At 36.8% G+C, this 13364-nt stretch overlaps 1 protein-coding gene across 1 annotated transcript in view; it reads left to right on the plus strand.

The window, feature by feature from the left end:
• Nucleotides 1-239: 239 nt before the first annotated feature.
• LOC133655111 (tyrosine-protein kinase STYK1-like) overlaps nt 240-13364 on the plus strand; it is a 29064-nt gene continuing 15939 nt past the window's right edge. Inside the window, exons 1-3 of the mRNA XM_062055027.1 lie at nt 240-293; nt 2929-2987; nt 10731-10913. Of these exons, the coding sequence (XP_061911011.1) occupies nt 2930-2987; nt 10731-10913 (241 nt within the window). The 5' untranslated portion in view covers nt 240-293; nt 2929. The remainder of the gene's footprint in view (nt 294-2928; nt 2988-10730; nt 10914-13364) is intronic.

Raw genomic sequence — 13364 nt, forward strand, 5'->3', positions numbered from 1 at the left:
AAACAGAAATGTCACCCATACTGCCTTGCTCAAGAGAGCCGTCACGTTTTTTGCTGACTCACCGGACTTCACTCAATCAATCTCAGCATGTGGTGTAACCGGCCTGAGGTGATACTGCTGCCTCGGGTGTGTCGTGACTCAAAAGGTCACATGACCACGCGGCCTAACAATCAGCAGTCGGCTCGGTCTTCAGCTGATGAGGGGGGGCGTGGCCAAGCACAGTGACAATACATGCCGGTGTGTACGCAACATGAGCACAGACAACAATGTTTGACACCTGAGTGGATTCACAGGTAAGATGGCGAGCTCTTGTTCACCCCTACTAATGCGTCATTATTATGTCTTCTTCCACACTCAACCACACCTGATGATTGCTCAGGAAGGTCATGTTTTCCTGGATAACTGATGGACTAAGATGGACTAAGACAATTCAAGTTATTTGCTTCAGATATTGGGCATAATATTTTTTTTCTGCCATAAAATGGCACCCGGGCCTCACTTTGGACACCCTTGTTTGAGCAACGACGCGGGACGAGGGACATAATGCTTGACTTTGTTGTGTCTCGCTGCTTTCAACGAGGGGTTTAGTTTCGTCTGGCGTGTGTTTTCATGTGTGTCGCACGCCTCGTCTCTTGTTGTGTAAGCTCATGCACTCATGAATGTGAGAGAAGGCGGCAGGCAAACTGGTTCCGTCACATCCATTGAGGAAACTAGTAAGGAAGAAATGTGGCAGTATTTATGCCAACACAAATGCATCGTGGTGAATAAATTGCGGAAGGCAAGGCTAAAGGTTTAACAAATGCCTGTAATAGATTACATTGACAAACTTTCTTGTGTCCTAATGTTAGAGTGAGACATGTTGTGTTGTCCCAGGGCACTGGGCGAGGTTAGAAGGGGACCATTGAATATTTCCTTTTTGCTATGATTGTCCACTTTTCAATCCTTTGCCGACTCCCTGTTACGCTCGGCTTTTGAACTAGTATGAGACATCAATAATATTTTGATTCGTATTCAATTTTGAGTCCTGTACCTTTTTAATTTTTGTACAAGTCTTCCCTTTAAATTGAAAACATTTGTTGTAGACACGCACAACACTAAAAACCTTGAGCACATCTGTATGTGCAACTAAAACATGGAACACAATGAAGTAAGTAAATTAAACAATGTACTATTACGAGACCTTTCAAAAATGGTACAAGCTTATGATAAAATTTTGCTGAACCACAGTGCTTATTTATTACATGTAACATATTCTATATTTATATTATCAATAGACAGTGTGTATTAGTTTTACTCCCGTCTTTGCTATTTACTTGTCATTATTTTCTCTATTATTTAATTAAGATAGTATTATCATATATTTTATACCACTTATTACCAGACATTTTTTTTGGTCTAACTTATTCCTTATTCATTTATTAATTCATTCATTAATTCTTAATTACTGAGGAAGCTATCCACCAACTATATCAGGGATTCTCAAACTGTGGTACGTGGGCTCCATCTACTGGTACGCCTAAGGCTCATTTGATTAAAGTACAGTGTTTACTTTTTCTATATTCAAACACAATGTTACTGTTCAATCTGAGTGTAATGTTACAGTGGCCAAAAATATTAAATATAATTGTTAAATAAAACATCTGCTTTGTTTTAATGAATACTTAGGCCTACTATGCTACTGTATTTTAATGGTTGTACTTTGAGAGCCAAGTTTTTTAACAAGTACTAAAACTAGGTTGATACAGGAAGTGAACAAACTACACAAAAAAACTATGGTTAAAAAAAATTACCAGCTCTGAAATCAGAGCCGGTAATCAGTAATCAGTGTAAAAAATAATCTAAATAATAATCTAAATAATAAAATGTAAATAATCTTTTATTCTTACAGTAAAATTCTGGTGAATGAGTTAAGAGTTTTTTTCAACTGTAAAAGTGCATTACTGCAAATAGAAAAAACTATTTTCACAGAAAAATTTAAGCAGCTGAGCTGCCAGTTAGTTTGTTTTTTTTTACCATAAAATCTATTGACGTTTTAAGCGCATTATTGTAAATGCCAAAATAGTAGCACTTTTATTTTTACAGTAGCCTAAAATTCTGGCAACTAAGATGCCAGTTTTGTACTGTAAAATGTATGGTGGGTTTTTTTTGTGGTTTTTTTTACAATGCATTTCTGTAAATGGAAAAACTCGGCTGTCATTTTTTTCTCTCCATAAAATCTACAGACTTTGTTTTGACAGTGCATTATTGTAAATGGAAAAATTGTACTACTTTTATTTTTATTGTAAAATTCTGGCGACTGAGCTGCCAGTATTTTTCCGTGAAATCTACTGACTTTTTTTTTTTTTTTACAGTACATAAAGGATTGGAAAAGGGTTAGTATTAGGATTAAATCATACTTGCTTCTCACTATTCCTTTTCAGACGTGTTGAACAGTGTAGCTGTCAACACGATGTACTTGAATGTGACCTTGTTATGCATGTTCCAAATAAAATCTTATCATTTATTATCTTTTAACTTGTTTTACTCCTTTTGTTCAGCACATTTGTCAGTAGTTGCTGTTTTAAATGTTTTTACTACTGCTTTTTGCTGTTTAGTCTTGTTTAGTAATCTAAGTGACTGACATTGTTAACGTTATTAATTTATCTCGCACATTCAACAATAACCCCAGTTGTCCAAAGTGCTGTACAAACATAAAACAAATCAAAAGTAGTGTAGAACAGAGTCAAATGTACATTTTAATAATAGATACTGGAAAAATAAATTGTAACTTAAAATAAATGTGAAAACAATACCACATAAAATTTATAAAATTTAAAGTATATTTACAGCCTATAAATATATTAAAAATATATCCTGCTGAACTTGATGTTAACGCCATGGGATTTTATTTTTTGACAATTGTTAACATGTTTTTGTCGTCCACTCCAGAATGGCCAACAACTCAACAAATTCGAGTGACATGTGTGCAACTGGCGACAACCTGTGCAGTAAGACCTCATCTTCATCATCATCTTCTTTGCCTTTCTCCGTGTAATAAACACCATGTGCACCAGTATGCTGTATGCACCAGTATGTCACTCCCCGGCGCCTTAAAGGGGAACTGCACATTAAAAAAATTGTTGCCTATCACTCACAATCATTATGAGAGACCAGAAAATGTATGTATTTTTTTTTTAACAAATTCTAAATCGTAAATAAATGTAAATATAAGTCTGCCTACAATAGAGTCAATGGGAAGTCCTTTTTTCCGCCCTTAAAAATAACCACCCAAAAAGCGCCAACAATACTCCATTTACATTTCGTGACGTGAATATTAACCAGGTATTGGTGATATTGTTATTATAAGCGCTAACGCAAACAAACTATCCATAGTGGCGCCGTGATCAAAGACAAATTTAACTAGTTAATTCTTGATCATGAATAATGTCTCTCACCTGCATAGTAGAAGGATGAGGACATAATCTGACAAGTTTGTCAACTTTGACATCCAAGACCCGGAAATGCCGAGAAAGACTTTGTTTCACCGCTTGGTTTCACCCCACCCCACTTTTGTTTTTTAGTCATTCTTCATCTAAATAGGAATATATCAACATTCTAGCAGTTGGCATCCCAGTGAGAGCAGACATTAAACAATAAGTGATGCTTGTTGGCTCTCACGAAGTCTGCAGTAAGTAATAATCAGTGATGTTGTAGGAAAAAGCAAACTAAGAGATGCATTTTTTAAATCAACGTGCCGCATATGCTTAAAATGAGCAAAATACATAAATATTAAATGTTATTATGAAATGTGCCCGTTACTACATTACATATATGTAAATAAAACCTTGATGGAAATGTTTGGATGTTTCTTTAAGCGCTTTATAGGCAAAATATAGCGACTTCCATACGCTCTATTGTAAGCATACTTTTAATTGCATTTATTTACTATTTAGAATGCATTAAAAAAAGGAAAAACATATGTTTTCTTGTCTTACACAAGGATTGTGAATTACAAAAAACGTGCAGTTCCTCTTTAAGAGCTGCGCCGAACTATGAGTTGACAGCCCAGGGCCTTTAGCTCATTGCCTAACACTGCTCGACCTAACTCTCAATCAGCATTGGATATGTGGTCGCTTCGATGCTCTGTTGTTGCTTTGCTAGCCTCGAACAACAACAGATGCCTTAAGCCATGTCCACACGAACACAGAGAGTTTCAAAAATGCATATCCAAGGTTAAGACCATCTCCATCCACACAAGTGTGGTCTCAAAACTGTCTCTGTCTGCTGTCATGCCCATTTTGTCCAATCAGAAGCCTGACTTGGTGGCATTACACCTTTGTTATTATAATGTTTATTTTGATATACTCGACGTACAATGACATGTACATTATCTTTAAAACCAGCCTGCATGTACACAAGAGCCCTGGGAACATTATCTATCTTTTTTTCCCCAGTGTTTAAAGCTTGCATGCACGCCTGTGCTGCTGAAACCCAAAACTCAAAGAATTATACTGTAACATGGTGAGATATTACATGTGCAATGAGGTGTGCATTATTTCTAAAATCAGCACACACTTTGATTGATTGATTGAGAAGTTTATTGACATCTTAAATAATTGAATCCATGTAATGTTTTAAAAAGGCAAATGGATGGCACGAAAAGCCAAAAGGCTTGTTTCCATTGTGGTCCATTAAATATTCATCACATTTGATACATTCAATAATAAAATATGTATAACCTGTAACATGTATATATAAAAAATACATTAAAAAAATGGATAAATGATGTACATATACACAATATACATGTCAGGTGATTTGAAAAACAATATACACAAAAAATGGGGGGGTGGGAGGGTATATACACTATGTACACTAAGGAACCAAAAAAACCCTCTTGCATGTTTAAGTGCCTATATAAAGAACACAGTGGTGCATGTGCCGCTGCAAAACCCTTGTGGAATTATAAAGCTTTAATAATCGATACATACAATATATTACAGTTGCTCGGTCGCTTTTTACGCGCCTGGCTCCATCTACACCAGTGGTCCCCAACCACCGGGCCTTGGATCGATTGGTACCGGGCCGCACAAGAAATTAAAAAAAATAAATAATAATTTTTTTTTGAATTTTAATATTAATTTATTTTTTTATCAAATCAACATAAAAAACACAGGATATCAATATAGATCAATACAGTCTGCAGGGATACAGTCCGTAAACACACATGATTGTATTTTTTTATGACAAAAAATAAATAAATAAAAAAATAAAAAATACCACCCCCCCTGTCTGTGGGACACATTTTCAAGCGTTGACCAGTCCGCAGTTACAAAAAGGTTGGGGACCACTGATCTACACAAATGGAACCAACACGCGCAAGTTAACTTAAACCTCTAAAGGCCTTATTGGCCTCACGCGTGGACAGCACCTTTTAGCACTTATTTCCAAAATTGTGTACACTACTGAATTGGGGTCTTATGGCCGCTTATGTGGACACTTATACTGCCATCTGGTGGTGTCAGAAGAGTATAACATACAATGGAATTTGGAGAAAAAAGTGTAAAAATTAAAATTAGCATGTCACTAAACATGAAGTACACGTTTTTTACTTATGGACTAAGTACATCATATCAAAAGATGATTCTTAGTTTTTATTCTACTTAGGGTCCAATAAGCCCAAATAGCAAAGATAAATAAAAAAAGCATGTAAACAAACAGCTTGGGCCTTAAGAGGTTTAATGACCTGTCGTAGATAATGTTGCACCTTTCTTGTGACACACAGCAAGTCTTGCTTGTCAAAGTTGTCCCATCAGGTGGAGGTTCGACAGCGATCGTATCCAAAACAGCTGAATGTCACTATAGCGCTGGCATAGTGATGCAAAGCCCATTTTGATGTGTCCTTTTTATTAATGTTGAGTGAAAATAACAGCATGTTCACGCTCAAACATTTAGTAAGTCCTTTTACATGGTGTAAAGCCAACAGGGCAGTGTTGTTGAGCTTTAGAAATGACAAGGCACAACAGTGACGTCATCACAAGTCTCTGTTTGTGCCGTGCTCACACATGCGCTAAACCAGGGGTCGGCAACCCAAAACGCTGAAAGAGCCATATCGGACCAAAAATACAAAAAAACTAATCTGTCTGGAGCCGCAAAAAATGAAAAGCCGTGTATAAATCTTATAATGAAGGTAACGCATGACGTAAGTGTCTATATCAGCTGTAATAGCCTACTATCAAAATGACTATGTGTCGCAGGCTGAAGCAAATCTTCGTTGACAGAAATGTTGAAATGTAATATTTATTCTACACATTTTTACATTGGAAACCATTAGTAAATCAGAGGCTACTCATAAGGTGAGATAACTCCTGGAAATTACTGGCTTTTAATGGCCAAAGGTATAGATGTGTGTGTCCAAGTTAAAGGAAATGACAGGCTGTCTTCTTTCAATAGACTTATTACAATCTTTGGCAAGCTAGGTAATGTTTGCTGTGGTCTGGAACAACATGGCACACAAACAACTATCTGAAATGCAGCCAATATTACACACAGATAATATGTCATGAGACATGCAAAACAAAATTACATACAAAGAGAATGAAAGTAAAGGATATTAAATGAGCTCAAATATATCTACAAATGAGACATAATGATGCAATATGTACATACAGCTAGCCTAAATAGCATGTTAGCATTGATTAGCTTGCAGTCATGCATTGACCAAATATGCCTGATTAGCACTCCAACAAGTCAATAACAACAACAAAGCTCACCTTTGTGCATTCATGCACAGCAAAAAATGTTTGGTGGACAAAATGAGACAAAGAAAGAGTGAAAGATTTTATATGTAAACAAACCGCGTCACATTCCACACTATGGTGAGTTCAAGAACCGCCGAAATTAGTAGGACAAAACAATGTTCACCAAATACTCTCATCAGTGAAGCATACACACAAACATATTAAACAGTGGGCTTTCTAACAATTGGGAAGGTTTGTGTCATGTTTGTCCTCAAACAAAAAACATACTAAAACAAAAAAAAGATTTTTTCCCCCATCTTTTTCCATTTTCAATCCTTTTTTAAAAATGCTCCAGGGAGCCACTAGGGCGGCACTAAAGAGCCGCATGCGGCTTGAGAGCCGCGGGTTGCTGACCCCCACGCTTTGCGGAGAGTTTTGGGACTCTCCACTTTGGCCAGCGTTTGCAAAAGTCTGCGTTTTTAAGGATAAAAGTATGCGTTTGCATGTGGACGCAGAGATAAATATGCGTTTATTAAGTATCCGTGATCGAGTGGACGTGGCCATAGTTCCAACAAGGTGTGCCAACACTACCATCCACGCCTCCCTTGTATTGGTAACCCTGCTGGTGTTGTGTCGATGTCTGCAAGCCAGTGATAGCTGCAACCCACCACAACAAACACAAATATTTCACCTATTTTCCTTGAACAAAATACCCATCGAAACTAGCAGCTCCCTAGTGTAGACGTTCTTCCACAAGTAGTCATTTTAAATTATATTGCATTGAAATATCTTCTACATTTACCTTTTTTGTTTTTAAAACAGTTTAAACAGGAATATAAATTTTGTAGACAATTACAGGTTAACATCGTATATTAACGGACAGTTAACTGTTGAGTCCTAGAATCCCCTCGCACATAATACATCTTTGCTGTTTTTGCTCTGTCCTCTGCTGATTTTAGGCTGTTTAGGTTTTTTTATGGCACAAAAGAGCGTGCTGACACACTTGTGCTATTGACACCAAGCTCTCCGACCAGCTCCAACTGGTCGACTCCCACCAGCCGGGCAGCATGTTCTCGCCGCTGCACTACCTTAATAAAGTTCCCTTGATTTGATTTGTCCCATGTTTAATCCATCCAATATCCGGTGAGGTCATGGGGGTGTTTTTTGGTGGTTAAATATTCCTGTCAAAATGTGCTTTTTCTACACCGTTAATTACTAAACTAGAAAACCTGCGCCAAGACATCCCTGATGAACAGCATATGCCATTAGCCAACAGAGGTCAGCAGAAGACCATAGATCAGATCATCTGTTTCCTCTGCACAATAAGAATAAAAAGCACATTTATTGTGGTCATTTTTAACATTATTTTACATTCAAGAAAACAAACCAAAACAAAAACTGTATAAACCTTGATTAACCTAAAATGCATGGACGGTTGCCCAGCCAGGCCTGGGCAATTATTTTGACTTGGGGGGACAAATTTAGAGAAAAAAATGTGTCTGGTGGCCAGTGTGTATATATGTATATATATATATATATATATATATATATATATATATATATATATATATATATATATATATATATATATATATATCTTGAAGGAATCAATAAAGTACTATCTATCTATCGATATCTATCTATCTATATATATATATATATATAGATATCTATATATATATATATATATATCTATAGATATATATATATATCTATATAGATATAGATATATATATATAGATATATATAGATATATATATATATATATATATATATATATATATATATATATATATATATATATATATATATATATATATATATATATATATATATATATATATATAAAACCTCACAATAATGTCTGATTGAATGCTAAAAACAATAATGACGGAATGGAATTTGAATTATTTTTTACTGATTGAGACACCCAGAATGTACATACTACTCAGCGGCCTAGTGGTTAAAGCGTCCGCCCTGAGATCGGTAGGTTGTAAGTTTAAACCCCGGCCGAGTCATACCAAAGACTATAAAAATGGGACCCATTACCTCCCTGCTCGGCACTCAGCATCAAGGGTTGGAATTGGGGGTTAAAGGCTGCTGCCCACTGCTCCCCTCACCTTCCAGGGGGTGAACAAGGGGATGGGTCAAATGCAGAGGACACATTTCACCACACCTAGTGTGTGTGTGACAATCATTGGTACTTTAACTTTTAACTTTACATGAAAATAAAGAATGTGGGATTATCTATTCACGATAAAACACTGAATATTGACAACATGTGAACGTCACACCCCCTCACGATCAAAATATTTTACAATAAAGCGAAACGCAACAAAAATGCAACAAACTCAGCGAAATATGAACGCTTAGGGTAAAAAATAAACCCACCTACGATCTGATATATCTGATGTATCACTAAGCTTTAGAACTTTGTTGTAAAAATCTCCTTCCGCGTCTGTCCCCAACACCCAGGCTGGCCGGTCTGTAAACACTCTGTGGAAATGCTCCCCACCCACACTGCTTGGTGCCTCGTCTGAGCTGTTGTGACTTAGATTACCATAGTCACTAGTATATCATGCAAAAGCACAGATTCGTACCATTGAAATACTTTGTATAGTTCAAGACTTACGCTAATTTGAAAACATCACTGCACATCATAATGGCAGCAACGCATGCGGCCCCCAGGCCTTAATTTGCCCAGGTCTGGTCTAAACTGTGCGGTGGTGAAAATTACTTCCAACAATAAGTGCTTTGACAAGCTCATTTAGGAATAATAAAAACTACAAAAGCACTTGTTCAAAGACCTTTTTCAGACATTTTTTGAAAATGTGATCAAAATCTGGTCCTATTATGTTGCTAAGTAACATACAAACCCTGGCATTCTGGGAGGACAAAAACAGCAATTGTACAATGGCAGCGTTATTTGATATCAAAAGTGCCATTTACAAAGGTATTTATGTTGCTAAGTCACAGACAAACAAAGTAAATCTGGCGAAAACATAACCTCATTTAAGAAGGTAAGAATTGAAATTCTAGAAAGACATGTTTTATGCCACTCCTTCGTTGTCTCATTTTGTCCACCAAACTTTTTATGCTGTGCGTGAATGCACAAAGGTGAGCTGTGTTGATGTTATTGACTTTTTGGAGTTCTAATCAGGCATATTTGTCACTGCATGACTGCAAGGTAATCAATGCTAACATGCTATTTAGGCTATCTGTATGTACATATTGCATCATTATGTCTTGTTTGTAGGTATATTTAAAATAATTTGATGTATGTAATTTATATTTGCATGTTTCATTACATATTATCTGTATGTAATATTGGCTGCATTTCTGATAGTCGTTTGAGTGCCGTTATAGACCACAGCAAACGTTACCCGGATTGTAATAAATCCATTACAAGAAGACAGCCTGCCGTTTCCTTTAACTTGGACACACATCTATACCATTCTAAGCCTCGGTTTTACTAATGTTTTCCAATGTTGTAAAAAATGTGTAGAAGAAATATTGAAATTGTCAACGAAGATTTGTGTCAGCCTGAGTCATTTTGATAGTAGGTTAATATAGACACTTACATCATGTGTTGCCTTCATTATAACGCTTATATGAGGCTTTTATTTTTTTGCGGCTCCAGACAGATTTTTTTTTTGTATTTTTGCTCCAATATGGCGCTTTTAACATTTTGGGTTGCCGACTCCTGGTTTAGTTAGTTGTTTAGAGGTTCAGGGCTGTGTTTCGATCAGTACACTTCCACACTGACACTTCGCTTTTTGAGTTCATAAGTGCATTCACATTGACAAGTACGGCAAAATGCAGTACCTGGATGTTGTTGTACTCAACAGAAGAACAAGCGAAAGGGACAAGCGATTAGAAAACGGATGGATGGTTAGAACTAAGTATGGTGCTTAATACACGTACTGAAGTGCAAGTATAGAAGTGTGCAAAGTGAAAAACAGCGTTGACCACTAAAACCCTCCAAACTGAAAACTTGCTCTCCTCTTGCAGTTGTCCGGACTGAACAACAGGCGCTGATTATTGTACCGACGTTGCTTCTCTTGTTCACGCTGATCACAGCGCTGATCATGATTGTGAACACCTACCTGTCCCGTAAGCGAACCAGAACCACAGTCCCGGCCCGCTACAGCAGCTCGGTGCGCAGGCGAGAACGCCACCTGCAGGGCATTGATGGTGAGTTTAACAACATGCCTGCTACTTCCTCACTTACACACCTTTAAGTGCTTAAGTGCAGTGTACAGCAAAATGCAGTGCACTGTCAGTACCCTGATGTGTAAATAACGCTGTCGTTTCAAAGCTCCATCAAAAAGAGAAAAGAATAAGAAGTCCTTTGCGCAACAACAGTGAAGGATTTTGGATAACACTACACTTAAAATGTAGTTTAATTAAATGTATTAATTGGATTTGACTGAGGAAGCAGCAAAAGCTCTTGAAACCTCAGGAAACACTTGGCTCTCCAAGTACCACCATAAGGACTGACATGCAAATCCCGCAGTGTAGTAGGCCTGAGTATTCATTAAAAACAAGGCAGATATTTTTTATTTAACAAGTGTATTCATCATTTGTGGTCACTGTAACATTACACACAGTTTGAACAGTAACATTTTGTTTCAAATAATGGTTGTACGGTATACCGGTACTAATAAAGCACCATGATACTAATGAATTAAAAACGGTACAATACTGCCTCTGGAAAATACCGTTACTTTTTTTTTTTCAGACATGACGGCGCACCGTCGTAACGTTGGTGCTGGTAAAACGAGCAGAGACGCATTTTAGGCAACGCACGGAGTACTAACAAGCAGAAACAGTGTGGAGATAAAAAAAGGGAGAATGGACGCATTTTGGCTTAAAAACTAACGATAACGTTGTTGAAGCTATGAACACTAAAGCGCCGCTCTGGAAGAGATGCTTAGCTCTTGCTCTTCTTAGTTGTTAGCCAGCTAGCGGCTAACGTGCATCCACAGTCGCTAGTGTTTTAGCTACTTCTAAATCAGGGCGGCATGGCGTAGTGGATGAATGAATGATGATTGATCGGTGGTGGTCATAGGGGCCGTAGGCGCAAACTGGCCACGCTTCCGTCAGTCTACCCCAGGGCAGCTGTGGCTACAAATGTAGCTTACCACCACCAGGTGTGAATGAATGATGGGTTCTTACTTCTCTGTGAAGCGCTTTCAGTGTCTAGAAAAGCACTATATAAATCTAATCCATTATTATTATTATTATTATTATTATTATTATAAATCACTAATCTTTGACGCCATGGTGAAAAATAAAGTACGTTTCATACAAGTATCATCCCTGCAGGATGAGGAATAGCTAAACATGCTTCACTACACAATATAGGAGGATACAATAGCTAACCGCTAACAGCATGTAAACAAATGCCGTGGGTGGGTCTACACAGACATCGACTGTAACGATACTAAGTACAAGAGCCGTACATAGTCGATACAATGAGTGTGTCGATATTTTTTACTAACACAAAATCTTTTGTCTTTTTTATTGTTTATAAACCCATGTAATATATCCCAAGACACAGGAGAACTTTAATTATGATCAATGTATGATCCTGTAACTACTTGGTATTGGATTGATACCAAAATGTGTAGTATCACCCAAAATGTATGTTAAGTATCAAATAAGAATAAGAATAAGTGATTATTACATTTTAACACAATTGTAAATAGAACATGTTAAAATGGATAGTAAGCAGATATTAATAGTAAGTGAACAAGTAGATTAAATAATCCATTTTCTTGTCCCTCATGATTTTGACAAAATATTAGATGGGAAATGACCCATGTTACTGCATATGTCAGCACCCAGCAGCCATATTAGGAGCCTTTGTTTGCTTACATACTACCTAAAGCAGGGGTGTCAAACGTACGGATCCGGCCCGAGCACAGGGTTTATCCGGCCCGCGCACAGGGTTTATCTGGCCCGAGGGATGAGTTTGCTAAGTATAAAAATGAGCCAACATTTTTGAATGAAAGAAACTGCTGTTCTAAGTGTTTCCACTAGATGTCGCTATATCAATTATTTGTATCTTTGTAGATTATGCTACACATGTAAAAAAAAAAATAAACCACATGTTAGTGCACCAGTTGAGGAAAATGAGCAAACTACATAAATAAAAACCTGCAATTTGATTTTTATATTATTTTTTTAACTTGATAGATTGAAAATTAACACCAACGAGTTGACTGATAAAAGTGATCACATAACTTAGAAAGTATAAATGACGACAAATAAAGATAGAATACTATTAACCGCAACATGTAAGTGTAAAAAAAAACAACAACATTATGATTTGTACATTTTCAGAATGTGCTTGTTCTATTTCTAAACAAAGAAAACCATCTGAAGTTGTCTTTATTTTTAAGTTATCGTGCTGTGATTTTACCAGTCCGGCCCACTTTTTCTCCATGTGGCCCCCGATCTAAAATGAGTTTGACACCCCTGACCGAAAGAGAAGTTGTCTCGTATGTTTACTATCTTATTTATTGCCAAAATTCTTCTTTAATTGCAAAAAGGAATGTCATAAGCTTTATGTTTAAGATGTTCTGTAGTGGTGCACAACACACAGTTTAAGAATCACTGCCCTATTGGAATTGCTTTGTT

This window comes from Entelurus aequoreus, linkage group LG08 (assembly GCF_033978785.1).
Source record: "Entelurus aequoreus isolate RoL-2023_Sb linkage group LG08, RoL_Eaeq_v1.1, whole genome shotgun sequence".
Taxonomy (NCBI): domain Eukaryota; kingdom Metazoa; phylum Chordata; class Actinopteri; order Syngnathiformes; family Syngnathidae; genus Entelurus; species Entelurus aequoreus.